This window comes from Oncorhynchus mykiss, chromosome 23 (assembly GCF_057628025.1).
Source record: "Oncorhynchus mykiss isolate SJ-2025 chromosome 23, ASM5762802v1, whole genome shotgun sequence".
NCBI lineage: Eukaryota > Metazoa > Chordata > Actinopteri > Salmoniformes > Salmonidae > Oncorhynchus > Oncorhynchus mykiss.
In genome coordinates, this window is record NC_143044.1 from 23909603 (window position 1) to 23929125 (window position 19523).

A 19523-nucleotide genomic window follows, 5' to 3' on the forward strand; every position below is an offset into this window, starting at 1 on the left:
CTTTTCTCTCTGCAGGTAAAAATATTTCATATTTAAAATAATAATTCAGAAGTAAATCTCAGATGGAAAATCTGTTAGATCTTAGAAGTAATATCTTAAATCGGTGCTCTCTCTATCTTTGCAGGTAAGGGGGATGTGTTTGGGGATGTGTTCTGGAAGGAGGTGACCCTGACCCAGGCTTGTGCCAACGTGCGTGCCCTGACCTACTGTGATCTCCATGTCATCAAACGGGACGCCCTGCAGAAGGTTCTGGAGTTCTACACGGCCTTCTCTAACCACTTTTCACGGAACCTGCTGCTCACTTACAACCTGCGGAAGAGGGTCAGTGTAATTTTTTGGAGCACCCAATTTTCTTTTAGCCTCGTAGAACCAGCCTGATATTTATTTTCACCAGTCTGTTTTGTCTAAGTGATAAGGCTGGTTCACAAGACCACCCTTCTTCCTCCCTACCGTACAAACTCTTTCTTTTCTCATTTCTGTTCTTGCCATTTTATCTTGTCTCCTCTGCTTATCTTTCATGTCTAAATCTTTCTCTTACACTCTTATCCCTTTATTCTGTTCTCCCTTCTGATCTTCCGCCCAGAGCAACTTTGGGCAGGAATGAAATCAGATCAGTGGTAACCCGCTGTGTTACCATCATTACTACTTCTGCTAGTGGCACAATGTCAAAAATAATTTTAAATCACTAAAACTGCCATATTGGTTGATTTAGAATGGAATGACATACACGAATACATTTAAATAAAAAATATATTTTAGAAAAGGTTTTTTCCAAAATGCCATGACCAAATGCCACCACAATTCAAAAATGACCCAGCTGCAACCAAACATGTAACATGTTTCATTTAATCAAGGACAAGTTTGTAAGCTACAGCCACAATGCAAACACGTAATACTGAAATGCATGCAGGTGTTGTACATATAATGTATAATATATACACATAATGTACTGAAATAACAGGATAAAGGTTTTTTTTTAAATATATTTTTTACAAAGGCTTTGAGCAAGTCAATGTAAACATACCCATAGGAAAGGCTGTACACAGACTATCAAGTATTAATAACAATAGTTATGATTAATTTAAGCAATAATACAGGATAGGCCACGTGTTATGACATTTTATCATTGCTGTGAGGTGGTCATAGCCATGAGGTGAAGCCAAGTGGCATTGTAACGATGTGCGCTGAGAGTCGGGAAGCAAATTCAGGGAGTGAGAGTGTTTTAATAAATAAATTAAACATAATACAAGAACACTCACTCCCTGAGCTTGCTTCCCGACTCTCAGCGTACATCGTTACAGAATGACGCCTCACCAAAGGGAAGCATCAGGGAGTTTTTTGTTGTTTTGTTTTGGAGGCTATGTCGGGTCCGGGTGTCATAATCGGAGCTACCTGGGAGTCCTCAGCGGGCTCGACGGGCTCCCCATGCCTCGGCGGGCTCGACGGGCTACCCATGCCTCGGCGGGCTCAACGGGCTCCCCATGCCTCAGCGGGCTCGACGGGTAAACACACCAGCCAGCTGGTCTGCGCATGCAATCAGCCTCAGAGAATAAAATCATAGCGCTTGATGGTTTTTGCAATGTTCTGTATTGACTGACCTTCATGTCTTAAAGTAATGATGGACTGTTGTTTCTCTTTGCTTATTTGAACTGTTCTTGCCATAAATTGAACTTGGTATTTTACCAAATAGGGCTGTCTTCTGTATACCCACCCCGCCCCCAAGCATTAAGAAGGAAAGAAATTCCACAAATTTACAAGGCACACCTGTTAATTGAAATGCATTCCAGGTGACTACCTTTTGAAGCTTGTTGAGAGAATGCCAAGAGTGTGTAAAGCTGTCATCAAGGCAAAGGGTAGCTATTTGAAGAATTTCAAATATAAAATATATTTGGATTTGTTTAGACTTTTTTTTTTTTACTACATGATTCCATATGTGCTATTACATAGTTTTTCATTATTATTCTACAATGTAGAAAATAGTAAAAATAAAGAAAAAACAATGAATGAGTAGGTGTTATAAAGCTTTTGGCTGGTAGTGTACATCAGCTGGCCAGCTATCAGTGTAAATCAATGCTGAGATGACTTTGTGTGTGTGTGTGTGTAACAAGCCTTGATTCTGCAGTAAATGTCCCCAACATGTGAGTCAATACAGATAAGAGAACTGTACACCGACCAGGGGATGATACAGCTATCTACGGTGCATGTGGGACCATTCGTCCTCTGAGGGCTAGGAGATAATACATCTGTTCTCACGCTCCATAACTATAACATGAAACCAGAGAAAACACCCATGGGGGCTCTATTTTCCCTGTGACATGGCCCCTTGAGAATTCCCACCAATGTGAATGTGTCATGTGGGGGGGGGCAGGCAATGCAAGTAGTTTGTGAAGCCATTTCATTAGCTGTTCAGGAGACTTATGGGTTGGAGGTAGAAGCTGTTTAGAAGCCTCTTGGACCTAGACTTGGCACTCTGGTACCGCTTGCTGTGCGGTAGCGGAGAGAACAGTATGACTAGTGTGACTGGAGTCTTTGGGGCCTTCCTCTGACACCGCCTGGTACAGAGGTCCTGGATGGTAGGAAGCTTGGCCCCAGTGATGTACTGGGCCGTACGCACTACCCTCTGTAGTGCCATGTGGTCGGAGGATGAGCAGTTGCCATACCAGACAGTAAATCAACCCTTCTGGATGCTCTCGATAGTGCAGCTGTAAAACCTTTTGAGGATCTGCGGACCCATGCCAAATCTTTTCAGTCTCCTGAGTAGAGGTCGACCGATTATGATTTTTCAACGCTGATACCAATTATTGGAGGACCAAATAAGCCGATTAATCGGCCGATTTAAAAAATGTTTTTATTTGTAATAATGACAATTACAACAATACTGAATGAACACTTATTTTAACTTAATATAATACATCAATACAATCAATTTAGCCTCAAATAAATAATTAAACATGTTCAATTTGGTTTAAATAATGCAAAAACAAAGTGTTGGAGAAGAAAGTAAGTGCAATATGTAAGAAGCTAATGTTTACGTTCCTTGCTCAAAACATGAGAACATATGAAAGCTGGTGGTTCCTTTTAACATTAGTCTTCAATATTCCCAGGTAAGAAGTTTTAGGTTGTAGTTATTATAGGAATTATAGGACTATTTTCCTCTATACCATTTGTATTTCATTAACCTTTGACTATTGGATGTTCTTATAGGCACTTTATTATTGCCAGTGTAACAGTATAGCTTCCATCCCTCTCCTCGCTCCTCTCTGGGCTTGAACCAGCAACACAATGACAACAGCCACCATCGAAGCAGCATTACCCATGCAGAGCAAGGGGAACAACTACTAGAAGGCTCAGAGCGAGTGACGTTTGAAACGGTATTAGCGCGCGCTAACTAGCTAGCCATTCCACTTCGGTTACACCAGCCTCATCTCGGGAGTTGATAGGCTTCAAGTCATAAACAGCGCAATGCTTGACGCACAACGAAGAGCTGATGGCAAAACGCACAAAAGTGTTGTTTGAATGAATGTTTACGCGCCTGCTACTGCCTACCATCGCTCAGTCAGATACTTAGATGCTTGTATGCTCAGTCAAATTATATGCAACGCAGGACATGCTAGGGAATATCTAGTAATAGCATCAACCATGTGTAGTTAACTAGTGATTATGATTGATTGTTTTATATAGGACAAGTTTAATGCTAGCTAGCAACTTACCTTGGCTTACTGCATTTGCGTAACAGGCAGTCTCCTTGTGGAGTGCAACGAGAGAGAGGCAGGTCGTTATTGCGTTGGACTAGTTTACTGTAAAGTTGCAAGATTGGATCCCCCGTGCTGACAAGGTGAAAATCTGTGGTTCTGCTCCTGAACGAGGCAGTTAACCCACCGTTCCTAGGCCGTCATTGAAAATAAGAATGTGTTCTTAACTGACTTGCCTAGTTAAATAAAAAAGGTATAAAAAAAAAAATTATAAATAAAAATCGGCAAATCGGCGCCCAAAAATACAGATTTCCGATTGTTATGAAAACTTGAAATCGGCCCTAAATAATCGGCCATTCCGATTAATCGGTCGACCTCTACTCCTGAGGGGGAATAGGTTTTGTTGTGCTCTCTTCACGACAGTCTTGGGGTGCTTGGACCATGTTAGTTTGTTGTTGATGTGGACGCCAAGGAACTTGAAGCTCTCAACATGTTACACTACAGCAACGTTGATGAGAATGGAGGTGTGCTCGGTCCTCCTTTTCCTGTAGGCCACAATCATCTCCTTTGTCTTGATCACGTTGAGGGAGAGGTTGTTGTCCTTGCACCACATGGTCAGGTGTCTGACCTTCTCCCTATAGGCTGTCTCATTGTTGTCTGTGATCAGGCCTACCACTGTTGTCATCGGCAAACTTAATGATGATGTTGGAGTCGTGCCTGGCCGTGGATTCATGAGTGAACAGAGAGTACAGGAGGGGACTGAGCACGCAGTCCAACATCATCGGATGTGGCGGATGTGTTGTTACCTACCTTTTACCACCTGGGGGCGGCCCGTCAGGAAGTCCAGGATCCAGTTGCAGAGGGAGGTGTTTAGTCCCAGGGTCCTTAGCTTTGTGATGAGCTTTGAGGTGTTGAAGGCTGGGCTGTAGTCATCTGTGGATCTGTTGGTGCAGTATGCAAATTGGAGTGGGTCTATGGTTTTTGGGATAATGGTGTTGGTGAGCCATGACCAGCCTTTCAAAAACTTCATGGCTACAGATGTGAGTGCTACGGGTCGGTAGTCATTTAGGCAGGTTACCTTATTGTTCTTGGGCACAGGGATTATGGTGGTCTACTTGAAACATGTTGGTATTACAGACTCAGACAGGGAGAGGTTGAAAATGTCAGTGAAGACACTTGTCAGTTGGTCAGCGCATGCTCGAAGTACATGTCCTGGTAATCTATCTGGCCCTGCGGCCTTGTGAATGTTGACCTGTTTATTAATAACCTGGTGGGGCTAGGGGGGCACAAGAAGTTCCCTAAAGGGAACACCCCCTCCACTTCAGCTGAAAAAAAAAAATCTTTAGAAATATTTAACTTTCACACATTAACAAGTCCAATACAGCAAATGAAAGATAAACATCTTGTTAATATACCCATCTTGTCCGATTTTTAAAAAGTTTTACAGCGAAAACACAACATATATTTATGTTAGATGACCCCAAATTCAAAGACACACACAGCCATTTTTCACAGTCACAAAAGCATAAATATAGATAAAAATGAATCACTAACCTTTGATTATCTCCATCAGATTACACTCATAGGACATCATGTTATACATGTATTGTGTGTTTTGTTCGATAATGTGCATATACACACATATATATAATGTTTTGATTCCAAAACATCCAGTGATTTTGCAGAAATACTCACAATAAACATTGATAAAAGATGCAAGTGTTATTCACAGAATTAAAGATCAACGTATCCTCTATGCAACCGCTGTGTCAGATTTTAAAAAAAACTTTACGGAAAAAGAATAATCTGAGAACGGCGCTCAGAACCCAAAGAAATAGCCGCCATTTTGGCGTCAACAGAAGCTACAAAAAACACTATAAAAATGTACTTACCTTTGAATATCTTCATCAGAAGGCAGTTCCAGGAATCCCAGTTCGACAATAAATTACTGATGTGTTCCATAAAGTTCCATAAAGCCCACCATTTAGCCACTTGTTGTTAGCTTGTTCAGCCCAGTATTCAATCCTCAAAAAGCATGAGCAATTCCTCCAGACAAAAACTCAAAAAGTTACGTTACAGATCGTAGAAACAAGTCAAATGATGTATGCAATCCATATTTAGGATGTTTTAAACATTAATCAGCAATAAGGTTCCAACCGGAGAATTTCATTGTCTGAAGAAACCCATTGGAACGCAAGAACACTCTCTCGTGACCGCACGCTATGAAACCGAGGCTTTCTGCCAGACCACCCACTCAAAGAGCTATTATGAGCCCCTCCTTTATAGTAAAATCATACAACCAGAATCTAAAGACGGTGACATCTTGTGGAAGCCCTAGGAAGTGCATAAACATCCATATCTAAGCTGGACTTCAAATGGCACTGTTTTCTAAATTGAGTTCTCACTTCCTGTTTGGATTTCTTCTCAGGTTTTTTTCTGCCATATGAGTTCTGTTATACTCACAGACATAATTCAAACAGTTTTAGAAACGTCAGAGTGTTTTCTATCCACCAGTAATAATAATATGCATATATTCCCATCTGGAAAAGAGTAGGAGGCCGTTTACTCTGGGCATGCCTTTCATCCAAAAGTGAAAATGCTGCCCCCTAGCCTCAACAGGTTTTAAAGGTCTTACTCACATCGGCTGCGGAGAGCGTGATCACACAGTCGTCCGGAACAGCTGATGCTCTCATGCATGTTTCAGTGTTACTTGCATCGAAGCGAGAATATAAGTTATTTCGCTCATCTGGTAGGCTCGTGTCACTGGGTAGTTCTTGGCTGTGTTTCCCTTTGTAGTCTGTAATAGTTTGCCCGCCTTTCCACATCCGACAAGTGTTGGCGCCGGTGTAGTACGATTCAATCTTAGTCTTGTATTGACACTTTGCCTGTATGATGGTTCGTTGGAGGGCACATTCTTATAAGCTTCCGGGTTAGAGTCCCACTCCTTGAATGTGGCAGCTCTACCCTTTAGCTCAGTGCAAATGTTGCCTTAATCCATGGCTTCTGGTTGGGGTATGTACGTACAGTCACTGTGAGGACAACGTCCTCGATGCACTTATTGATAAAGCCAGTGACTGATGTGTTCCTGATCCTCAATGCCATCGTAAGAATCGTGGAACATATTCTAGTCTGTGCTAGCAAAACAGTCCTGGAGTTTAGCATCTGCTTCATCTGACCACTTTTTTATTGACCGAGTCACTGTTGCTTCCTGCTTTAATTTTTCTTGTAAGCAGGAATCAGGAGGATACAATTATGGTTAGATTTGCCAAATGGAGGGCGAGAGAGAGCTTTGTACGGGTCTCTGTGTGTGGAGTAAAGGTGGTCTAGAGTTGTTTTTCTCCCTCTGGTTGCACGTTTAACATGCTGATAGAAATAAGGTAAAACTGATATAAGTTTCCCTGCATTAATGTCCCCGGCCACAAGGAGCGCCACCTCTGGATGAGCGTTTTCCTGTTTGCTTATGGCGGTATACAGCTCATTGAGTGCAGTTTTAGTGCCAGCATCGGCCTGTGGTGGTATGTAGACATCTACAAAAAATACATATGAAATCTCACTAGGTAGATAGTGTGGTCAACAGCTTATCATGAAATACTCTACCTCAGGTGAGCAAAACCTCGAGACTTCCTTAGATATTGTGCACCAGCTGTTGTTGACATACATGCATAGGCCCCCGCCCCGTGTCTTACCATAGGTTGCTGATCTATCCTGCCGATAGTGTATAACCCGCCAGCTGTATGTTATTAATGTCGTCATTCAGCCACGACTCGGTGAAACATAAGATATACATGCTTTCAGTTCATCCCATTTATTTTCCAGCGATTGAACGTTAGCTAGCAGGACGGATGGCAATGGCAGATTAGCCACTCATAACCCGATTCTCACAAGGCACCCTGATCTCTTTGCGCAAAATCTTTGTTTCCTTCTCTAGCAAATGACAGGGACGAGGGCCTGTTCGGGTGTTTGTAGTATATCCTTCCCGTTCGACTCATTAAAGAAAAACCCTTCGTCCAATTCGAGGTGAGTAATGGTAGTTCTGATGTCCAGAAGCTCTTTTCGGTCATAAGAGACGGTAACAGCATCATTATGTACAAAACAAGTTACGAACAACGTGGAAAAAACAAGCAAACTAGCATGGTTGATTAAGAGCCGATAAGACGGCGCCGGAGGGGTTACAATGCTGATACAATGCTGCCATTTTTCATCACAATATCAAATATTTTCTGGGTAACATTTAAGTACCTTACTGAGATTGTTTTAAATTAAAATTGTCAAGAAATAAACAAAAAAGCTTCTTATAACAAAAATAACTCAAGCAAAAATGTTGCTAGGACCGTCTGGGAGTGGTCTGAGTGGGGAGGGGGAAACTAGCTGTTATTGGCAGAGAGGTTTGGAACTCTCTTTGTTATTGGTCTATTAAGTAACTTACCAGGCCAAAATTCAATCTCACAAAAACAGGTAGAAATTTCAGGCAGCCTTTTCAAACAGCTCTTACACTAAAAAGGCATTATCATCATTTTCACAATTTCACAGTATTATTCCAACCTTATATTGTGGAAATATGTATAAAACACAGGAAAATCACATTTTGATTGCACTAGGCCTTTAGGGGTAGGTGTCATGCCTTTAAGGAGTATGTGTACACGCATGTACGCCAGCAAGCGCGATTGGAAAGAGGTTAGAAAAGGTTGTGGCATGCTTCACCTGGTTCTCTCTCAGGAGCCAATCAGGAAGCAGATTGAGTGGAATGTCCTGTTGATTGGGCACGTCATGCACCACTGACTGTGATGCATGCCCTATCCAGCGCCAGGAGAGCTGAATCAAGTGCTTCCTTTGACTTTGAACATACCTACTTACAAAAACCATTACCCAACGCAAATCCCTAAATACCACTTAGGGCGTGATTCAATCTAAATTGCAGAAGTATAAATACAGCGAAAACAACACAAAAGATACCTATTGTAAAATATATATAGTATGTATAATCTGGAAGTAGAAGCCTAATGTCAATGGTATGCGTACTGGGAGCGGAGTCAGGTGCAGGGAGTTGTGAACAGGCACATACTGAGTGAATTGAAAAAAGTTCATTTGTGGAATTTTTTTCCTCAATACGTATTGTGACAAAGTAGGGGTGGTATACAGAAGATAGCCCTATTTGGTAAAAGACCAAGTCCCATATTATGGTAAGAACAGCTCAAATAAGCAAAGTGAAACAACAGTCCATCATTACTTTAAGACATGAAGGTCAGTTAATGCGGAACATTTCAAGAACTTAAAATGTTTCTTCAAGTACAGTCGCAAAAACCATCAAGCGCTGAAACTACCTCTCATGAGGACCGCCACAGGAAAGGAAGACCCAGAGTTACCTCTGCTGCAGAGGATAAGTTCATTAGAGTTACCAGCCTCAGAAATTGCAGCCCAAATAAATGTTTCACAGAGTTCAAGTAACAAACACATCAACATCAACTGAGGAGACTGTGTGAATCAGGTATTCATGGTCGAATTGCTGCAAAGAAACCACCACAAAAGGATACCAATAATAAGAAGAGACTTGCTTGGGCCAAGAAACATGAGCAATGGACATTAGACTGGTGGAAATCTCTCCTTTTGGTCTGATGAGTCCAAATTTGAGATTTTTGGTTCCAATCGCCATGTCTTTGTGAGCATGGAGGAGGAGGGGTGATATTGTGGGGGTGCTTTGCTGGTGACACTGTCGGTGACTTATTTAGAATTCAAGGCACACTTAGCCAGCATGGCCACCACAGCATTCTGCAGTGATACGCCATCCCATCTGGTTTGTGCTTAGTGGGACTATCATTTGTTTTTCAACAGGACAATGACCCAACACACCTCCAGGCTTTTTAAGGGCTATTTGACCAAGAAGGAGAGTGATGCAGTGCTGCATCAGATGACCTGGCTTCCACAATCACCTGACCTCAACCCAATTGAGATGGTTTGGGATGAGTTGGACCCCAGAGTGAAGGAAAAGCAGCCAACATGTGCTCAGCATATGTGGGAACTGTTGGAAAAGCATTCCAGGTGAAGCTGGTTGAGAGAATGCCAATTTTGTGCAAAGCAAAGGGTGGCTACTTTGAAGAATCTAAAATATATTTGTATCCTAAATTATTCCATATGTGTTATTTAATAGTTTTGATGTCTTCACTATTATTCTACAATGTAGAAAATAGTAAAAATAAAGAAAAACCCATGAATGAGTAGGTTTGTCCAAACTTTTGACTGGTACTATATACATTTACAAAACAATATATGGGGGATTGGAAATGATGCAGGCAATTACATTGATGGAAGCTACAATCTGCAATATTAAAGCTGAACTACATGTGCCAAGTTTACACAATAGTAGACATCTGATCTCCAGAAGTATAGTTAAACTTGTCCATACACACACAATAGTAAAATAACAAAGTTTTGACCAACTGAGGATATTTTGTAGTCCCCACAAGGTCAAATGCTATTTCTATGGGGTTTGGGTTAAGGTTAGAATCAGTGTTAGGTTTAGGGGCTAGGGTTAGTTTCAGGGTTAAGGTTAGGTTTTTGGGTTTGGGTTTGGGTTCGGGGTTCGAGAAAATAGGATTTTGAATGGGACTGAATTGTGTGTCCCCACAAGGTTAGTTATACAAGACTGGGTGTGTGGGGGCTTATAACTCCTATCCTGACAGCTAAGCTGCATGCAAATTTGGCATTTCAACATATTGTTATCTGGGATAGTAGACTTTTGGGAATGTATGTGATCTGCAAATCCTTCAAAACAAAGCAGAAAACTGGATGATTTAAGAGGAGGAAATTTGCATCAGTAGGCTTAGTCTGATGTTTTTGGAATTGAATTATAATGTGGACCATTAAGGCAGCTAGCTTTAGTTTGGTTCCCTGGTGGTGCTCTTTGCTGCTATACACACAACTCAACAGTCTTGGTATAAATTCAAAAGCCACTACAGAAAATGGATAGCATGGCCTATAAATTAGTCAGATCAAAAACATTTTAAAAAGTATTTAAAGTAATTTAAAGATAGTCATTTGTAAATGTAATGATTTGAGTGCAGACAGGCATTTAGTAGATCAGTTGTCTCCATAGAAGTAAAACAATTGTTTTGTTCTATCTCTATGGTTGTCTTTATTTCAATATATGAATAATATTATTCTGGGGGCTGAAGCTCAATGTTAAATTAAAATCTCCCTATTATTTTAATTTTTTTGTTTAACCTTTATTTAACCAGGTAAGACCCATTTGACATTAAAACCCTATTTTGCCAGGGTGACCTGGCAAGAAGGCAAAACAGGGAAATAGCAAGGTGTACAATAAAAATATATAACAGTGTCACAAGTTACAGACCCATTTGAAGATTAAAAACAACTGCAGCTATCAAAAACAGTGTTGTCGATCAGTCTTAAAAACAGGCAAGGACACTAACTCACCTAACTTTAATATATTTTGCGCTTGATCCAGGATGAAGGAATAGACAAAGAGAGCAGAGACTGTGAACGAAGACTGTGTTGACTGATCTGGTCAGTAAAGAACAGAGTTAGAGGGAGTTGCCCTATCAATGTTTATACACAAAAGTTTACCAGTGCTCTAGCCTCCTGGTGTAGACTGCGGTCCATTGCACCATGGCATACAAATCACAGTGATGGGTTAGTGATCTAGCATTTGTGATAAATCTTAAAGCACCGTGATACTGTGTCCAGAGTTTAAATTACTTGCTGAGGTCTGCATATAGACAATATCACCATAATCCAGCACCGATAAAAAGTACCTTGAACAAGATCCTTTCTGACTGACATAGGCATGCTTTTCAAAGACAATATGACACCAATTGCAAATAAACTTGGAGGTAGACAGCACACTCCCCGCCTTTCATCATGAGGCGCCCGGCCATTACCGAGAACAAAAAACAGGTTTTTAACATGGTTGTTAGCAATTCAGTTTTCAGAGTATTTCTGCGCCGACCTAGCTCAAATTCTAAATGTTTCAGTGGACGCATGTCTCGACCTTTGCCTCTCCCGAGCCAGTTGGGGAGTTGCAGCGATGAGACAAGATCGTAAATAGCAATTGGATATCACGAAATTGGGGAGAAAAATGGGGTAAAATTCTAATAAAATAGTGACCATTGAACTTAACAATTTTAGGATTGAGAGCACAAACAAATAAGCGCAAATAAGATAGCGAAAATCCTTGACTGCTATTGCCAGTTAGCTAGCCAACTAACATTCGCCAGTAACGTTAGCTAGCTAGCTACAAGCCAACAAGGCTGTAACATTAGCTTTATGGACAGATCGTGCACCAGCACAACACAATGTTGACAATATATCCCAGATTCTTCCACAAAGCACAGCTAGCTAGCTAATTAAAGTTAACACAAGTTTGGGAAACTTCCACACTGCTAATGTATAATAAATGCAATGGGCATTGCTCAACGTTAGCTAATGTTACTCCATACATTAGTCAATCATGCTTGCTTGGCAATGTAGCAAGCTAACGTTACAGCCCTTACTTTATGCATTGATTCAGTATGTTCCCTCTGTCAATGCAATTTTCTTCTTGTCATTTTAATACACATTTGTGCTGACTGATTAACACAGTGGGAAGTTACTTTTCAATGTAAACCTGAAGTCGCCATCCAAGTAAAATGTAGCCATCGGCTGCGGGTGCACCCAGGTTAAATAACACTAACATTACATGCTTGCGTGACCTTTGCACAGTCAAACGACAACGCCATGCTTGCTAACTTGGTTAGCTATGATACTGTTTTTTTTAACCCAGCAATAGAAATAAACGTTCAATCAGTACTGAGTGAATGACCACAAAAACATAGTGCAACAAACACTTCCTGTCATCACCAGACTGTCCATTTAAATAGTCTCGAGATAATGTGTACATGACGGGGTTCGTAGCGTAGCGGTTAATGTAACTGATCATTTTCTTTCATATATAGTTTTGACACCCCCCCCTCCCAATCGTGACACACACACTGGCATGCACACGCATGCATGGTGTGTGCTTATTTGTAATTATTTGGTGGCTCTTGAAAAAGCGTCGTTGAGTGGCAATAAGGAGTGTGGTGTGTGTACTACTGCATGCTTCTTGCTACTATGGAGGAGAGAACAGTAGAGACTGGGGAGACCAAATCTCAATGAATATGTTGTTGCCCACATCCGCCAGATGTACCCAACCCCTACGCTACATCCTAGGGACACACTGCTTAAAGGCAGGGTGGCGGATTGTGTTCCCTGAAATGTATACACAAGCTGATTGACGGAGCGCCCTGGCCCCTTCTATGTACTTGTTTATCTTCTGGTCCCACTGGAACATCCAGCTCCTCCGCTGTGCGATATCAGAGAAAACCACTGTTGTCCCAGGAAACATTTGGATGACCACCTTTAAATCCTCGCATCTGACGCACCAGTGCCGCTCCTTGGCGTATCCCAAGTTGTATTCACAGAGGTGGATGACTAGGATGTCAGGGGGAGAAGTAGCACAGGCCCTCTGCTGGTTTAGAACACCAAGCAGTTTGTGCCACTAAATGCCTTGTTCTCCGAGCCACCAAATGTGACCAACAATAATGTATGTAAATAGTTCATGGGTAGGCTACATGTTGATCATTTGTGTATTTTCCAGGAGGTTGCTCAATTGTCTTGTTAAAGAGATCAGGGTAATTTGTTCCAGTTTACTCCATATTGGCTTGAATAGGTTTCTGGATTTTCACTTCCCTGTGGAAAATCAGCTGATTATAAAAAAATAAATACTAAAAACTACATTATTTCTGTTGTCATTTGTCATTATTGAGTAGTTTAGTTTTACTTTATTTGTATTGCTGTGTTAGGCTGTATTAAAGTTGGCACAGTTGGTGTAATTGGTGAGTCAAAAACCCTATTGCGGCTGAAATAGGCATAATTTAACATGAATCTTTAAGCAAAAGGGAAGCCACTTATATCAGGGAATAATCAAAAACCATAGAAAATAAAAACTAAAAACAACATTTTATGTGGGATGTAGGCATTGGTCTGAAGCCAGAAAGAAAGGAAATTCACAGGAGCAGCACCACTGCCTACTCCACCCATGCTCTAGCAAGTTTTTCCAGCACACAGCTTTGACCTACTAAAGTAGCTATGTTGGTGTATTGTACTTAAAATGTGTAGGCAGGTTGCTTAGGATTCAAACCTTCTCAAACAGCCTGATTCATACTCTTCAGAGGGATAATGGACTTGAGTGTCCTGCTATTAAAATAATGTATATACTGTATATACAGTGCATTCAGAAACTATTCAGACCCCTTCCCTTTTTCCACATTTTGTTGCATTAGACTTATTCTAAAATGGATTAAATAACCTTTTTCCTCATAAAGCTACACACAATACCCAGTAAAGACAAAGCGAAAACAGTTTGTTTGAAATTTGTGCAAATTTATTACAAATAAAAACACATACCTTATTTACATAAGTATACAGATCCTTTGCTCTGAGACTTGATTTTGAGTTCAGGTGCATCCTGTTTCCATTGGTCATCCTTGAGATGTTTCTACAACTTGATTGGATTCCACCTGTGGTAAATTAAATTGATTGGACATGATTTGGAAAGGCACACACCTGTCTATATAATATAAGCTACCACAGTTGACCGTGCATGTCAGAGCAAAAACCAAGCCATGAGGTTGAAGGAATTGTCCTTAGACCTCCGAGACAGGATTGTGTTGAGGCACAGATCTTGGAAAGGGTACCCAAAAAATTCTGCAAATTTGAAGCATTGAGGATGGATCAACAACATTGTAGTTCCTACACATTACTAACTTAAATGACAGAGTGAAAAAAGGAAGCCTGTACAGAATAAAAATATTCCAAAACATGCATCCTGTTTGCAATACGGTACTAAAGTAAAACAGCAAAAAATGTGGCAAATTAATTCATTTTATGTCTTGAATACAAATTATTATGTTTGGGGCAAATCCAGCACAACACATCACTGAGTAGCACTCTTCATATTTTCAAGCATGGTGGTGGCTGCATCCTGCTATGGGTATGCTTGTCATTGGCAATGACTAGGGAGTTTTTTGGGATAAAAATAAATGGAATAGAGATAGGTACAGGCAAAAAAAAACCTGTTTGTCTGCTTTCCAACAAACTCTAGGAGACAAATTCACCTTTCAGCAGGACAATAACCTAAAACACAAGGCCAAATATACACTGGAGCTGCTTACAAAGACGTTGAATGTTCCTGAGTGACCTAGTTACAGTTTTGACTTAAATCATCTTGAAAATTAATGGCAATACTTAAATGGTTGTCCAGCAATGATCAACAACCAACTTGACAGAGTTTGAAGAATTAAAAAAATTATAATTTTCAAATATTGTACAATCTAGGTGTGCAAAGCTCTTAGAGACTTACCCAGAAAGACTTAAAGACTTAAAGTACCAATCAAAGTTTGGACACGCCTATTAATTCAAGGGTTTTCTACATTATAGAATAATAGTGAAGACATCAAAACTAAGAAATAACACATGGAATCATGTAGTAACCAAAAAAGTGTTAAACAAATCAAAATATATTTTATATTTGACATTCTTCAAAATAGCCACCCTTTGCGTTGATGACTGCTTTGCAGACTCTTGGCATTCTCTCAACCAGCTTCATGAGGAATGCTTTTCCAACAGTCTTGAAGAAGTTCCCACATTTGCTGAGCACTTGTTGGCTGCTTTTCCTTCACTCTGTGGTCCAACTCATCCCAAACCATCTCAATTGGTTTGAGGTCGGGTGATTGTGGAGGCCAGGTCATTTGATGCAGTACTCCATCACTCTCCTTCTTGGTATAATAGCCCTTACACAGCCTGGAGGTGTGTTTTTGGTCATTGTCCTGTTGAAAAACAAATGATAGTCCCACTAAGCACAAACCAGATAGGATGGTGTGTTGTGGTATCCATGCTGGTTAAGTGTGCCTTGAATTCTAAGTAGATTACCGACAGTGTCACCAGCAAAGCACAACCACACTATCAGACCTCCGCCATGCTTAATGGTGGGAAGTACACATTCCGAGATCATCCGTTCACCACCTCTTCGTCTCACAAAGACATGGCGGACAGATTTCAGACCAAAGGACAGATTTCCACCAGTCTAATGTCCATTGCTGGTGGATCTTGGCCCAAGCAAGTCTCTTTTTCTTATTGGTGTCCTTTAGTAGTGGTTTCTTTGCGGCAATTCGACCATGAAGGCCTGATTCACGCAGTCTCCTCAGAACAGCTGATGTTGAGATGTGTCTGTTACTTGAACTCTGTGAAGCATTTATTTGGGCTGCAATTTCTGAGGCTGGTAAATCTAATGAACTTATCCTCTGCAGCAGAGGAGGTGTCTTCCTTTCCTGTGGCGGTCCTCATGAGAGCCAGTTTCATCATTGTGCTTGATGGGTTTTGCGACTGCACTTGAAGAAACGTTTAAAAGTTCTTAATGTTCCACATTGACTGACCTTCATGTCTTAAAGTAATGATGGACTGTTGTTTCTCTTTGCTTATTTGAGCTGTTCTTGCCATAATATAATTGGTAAAAGACCATCTTCTGTATACCACCCCTACCTTGTCACAACACAACTGATTGGCTCAAACACATTAAGGAAAGAAATTCCACAAATTAACAAGGCACACCTGTTAATTGAAATGCATTCCATGTGACTACCTCATGAAGCTGGTTGAGAGCATGCCAAGAGTGTGCAAATCTGTAATCAATGCTTACTACTTTGATTACTACATGATTCCATATGTGTTATTTCATAGTTTTGATTACATCACTATTATCCTACAATGTAGAAAATAGTTTAAAAAATTCAATAAAATGAAATAAAAACTTTTGAACGAGTAGGTGTCCAGACTTGACTGGCACTGTACATAACTTGAATGTTAGAGGGGCAGAAGTGGGGTTGAGAGTGAGGAATAGGGAAAATAGAGAAGGGAAATAGGGAGGACTCGAATGGAGAGAACGGTTATAGATGTTGACTGGGAGTTATAGTGACAGTTTCCCTCTCCTGCATATTCATAGCAAACCAAGTGACAGGGCTGCTGCTAATAATTTTTTCTCCAAATTAAGGAGTGGGCCTTTAAACAGTGCCAAAGGTGTATAGAGGAACGGAGAATAGAACAGTAGAGGGGAAAAGGGCATTAGAGTTGCTGTAGATGGGAGAGAAGGGGAACGATTTGACTTGAGAGAAGATGTTGAGTCGGAGTCTCCCTCTCCCCGCAGCAGTGTGTTTAATGGCTGGTCACCGGGCAGATTTATAGACCTGAACTAAACTGGGGATTTATTAAGACAGACCTCCCTCTCGACTAGGAGCTAGGCCTGTCCAGACGTATCAGAAACGTCTCTTTCTACCAGACCATTTCCTGTCCATGGGCGTGGCACGGACGGATAAGCATTGACAGAATGATGCATGCTGAGTAATGGAAGGTAGAGAGGATATCACACCTACCTGTTTAATATACTCTCACCAGCTAGTTAATTAGGTACACCAATCTACTATATTACCGTGTCAGACTCCCCTTTGCTTCCAGAACAGTCTGCATTCTTTGGGGCATGGATTCTACAAGTCAGAAACGTTTCACAGGGATGCTTGTACCATTGACACCAGGTAGGATGGGTCCAAGGACTTATGCTGCTTACGCCAAATCGTGACTCTGCCATCGGCATGACACAAAAGGAACTCCTCAATTGTCCAGTGTTGTTGATCGTGTGCCCACTGGAGACACTTTTTCTTAGCTGATAGGAGTGGAACCCAGTGTGGTTGTCTGCTGGGACAAGTTGTGCGTTCTGAGCTGCCGTTCTGTACACCACTGTTGTACTGCACCATTATTTACATTTTAGTAATTTAACAGACGCTCTTATCCAAAGCGACTTACAGTAGTGAGAGCATGCATTTCCATACTGGACCCCCTTGGGAATCGAACCCACAACCCTGGCATTGCAATTGCCTTGCACTACCAACTGAGCCACACGGGACTGTCTGTTTGTGACCTGTCTGTTAACTTGCACAGTTCTTGCCATTCTTTTTCGACCTCTCTCATCAACGAGTTGTTTCCATCCACAGGACTGCCGCTGACTGGATGTTTTTTGTTTGTCGCTCCGTTCTCGGGAAACCCTAGACACTGTCGTGGGTTTCTGTAATACTGTCATGTTATGACCTTAGTTCCTTTGTTATGTTTTTGTTTTAGTATGGTTAGGGCGTGAGGTGGGGTGGGTAGTCTATGTTCTTTTTTCTATGTTGTGTTTATGTGTTTAGCCTGGTATGGTTCTCAATCAGAGGCAGGTGTCGTTCATACTTAGGTAGCCTTTTCCCACCTGTGTTTTGTGGGTGATTATTTTCTGTCTAGTGTTTTCTGCACCTTTCAGGACTGTTTCGGTTTTCGTTTATTTCACGTTGTTATTTTGTATTTTGTTGTTCAGTTAATAAACATCATGAACACTGCGCATTGGTCCGACATTTCATACTCCTTGTCGGAGGACGAAGAATTCCGTTACAGAATCACCCACCGACCAAGGATCAAGCAGCGTGGTATCGGGCAGCAGCGATCTCCGGACTCATGGACATGGGAAGAGATTTTGGACGGAAAAGGACCCTGGGCACAGGCTGGGGAATATCGCCGCCCCAAGGAAAAGCTGAGCGGCAGCGAAAGCTGAGCGGCGACGATATGAGGAGGCAGCACGGCACCACGAGAGGCAGCCCCAAAACATTTCGGGGGGAGGTACACAGGGAGTGTGGCAGAGTCAGGTTGGAGACCTGAGCCCACTCCTCGTGCTTACCGAAAGAAGCGCAGTACTGGTCAGGCACCGTGTTATGCGGTCAAGCGCACAATGTCGCCAGTACGCGCTCACAGCCCAGTGGGCTATAGGCCAGCCCCCCGCAAGTGCCAAGCGAGAGTGGGCATCCAGCCAGGGCGTGTTGTGCCAGCCCAGCGTGTTTGGTCTACAGTATGCCGTTTCGGCCCAGGGTATCCTGCGCCGGCGCTGCGTGCTGTGTCTCCAGGGCGCTGGGAGGGTGCAGTAGTATGTATATCTATGGGATATCACTTTAATAGAGTAGAATTTCTGACTTTTTAAGAGTACGAAAAAGTTATAATTTTAATAGTCATAATCTTAGATTGCTCCACTAGAATTTGACAAGGGTCAGCAAAGGAATAATGTTTTTCCAGGGCTGTGCAATCTAATGGAAAGACCAATACCATTGAAAGACGATAGTTGTGACAATAATTCCATGAGCCACACCAGTGTTTCTTATGGAACCCAGGTTTATGGGCTGACCATGAAATCCAAGAAGGGTGATTCATTTCAATTAAAGTGGATGATGATGAATCTGTCATAATGTTATGTAACAGTGCATCCACAGTGTTTATGGATGTGTGTGTATGACCTGTATGAGCGATGATGCTGATGAGCATATATTGCATGCTCAGAGTTGTCCTCTGGCATAAGGATATTCATCACCAGCCTGTTGCGTGTTCTTTACTGGAGAGACAACCAGCAGCATCCAACTCCTCATAGAGATGTATCTTATTATGATTCATAACTGTTGTTATAAGTCCAAATGAATTGGAAGACGGTAACTCCGATATGCACACACATTTCAGTGGTTGATTTTATTTAGATTTCTTACAATGTATCCGGACATTATCTCTGTGATCATTACAACCTGGCCACGAACTGAAATGCCACCACTAGAGCTGATGTGATTCCTTACTCTACATGTCAGAGAGGCATGTTTGTTGTGCATAGCATATTCTTATCTGAACGTTCCAAAACGTTGTGTCCCGCCGAACGCGCCTCAGCTTTGCCTGCTGGTGGGGTCT

The 19523-nt window shown here is 41.6% G+C and overlaps 1 protein-coding gene across 2 annotated transcripts in view; it reads left to right on the plus strand.

Moving 5' to 3' along the window:
* Positions 1 to 19523, plus strand: part of LOC110502619 (voltage-gated delayed rectifier potassium channel KCNH1) — an 89031-nt gene that overhangs the window by 58745 nt on the left and 10763 nt on the right. For both annotated transcript variants that reach the window (XM_090217131.1, XM_090217130.1), the window contains one exon: positions 125 to 321. In XM_090217131.1, coding sequence (XP_090073257.1) covers positions 125 to 321 — 197 coding nt within the window. The remainder of the gene's footprint in view (positions 1 to 124; positions 322 to 19523) is intronic.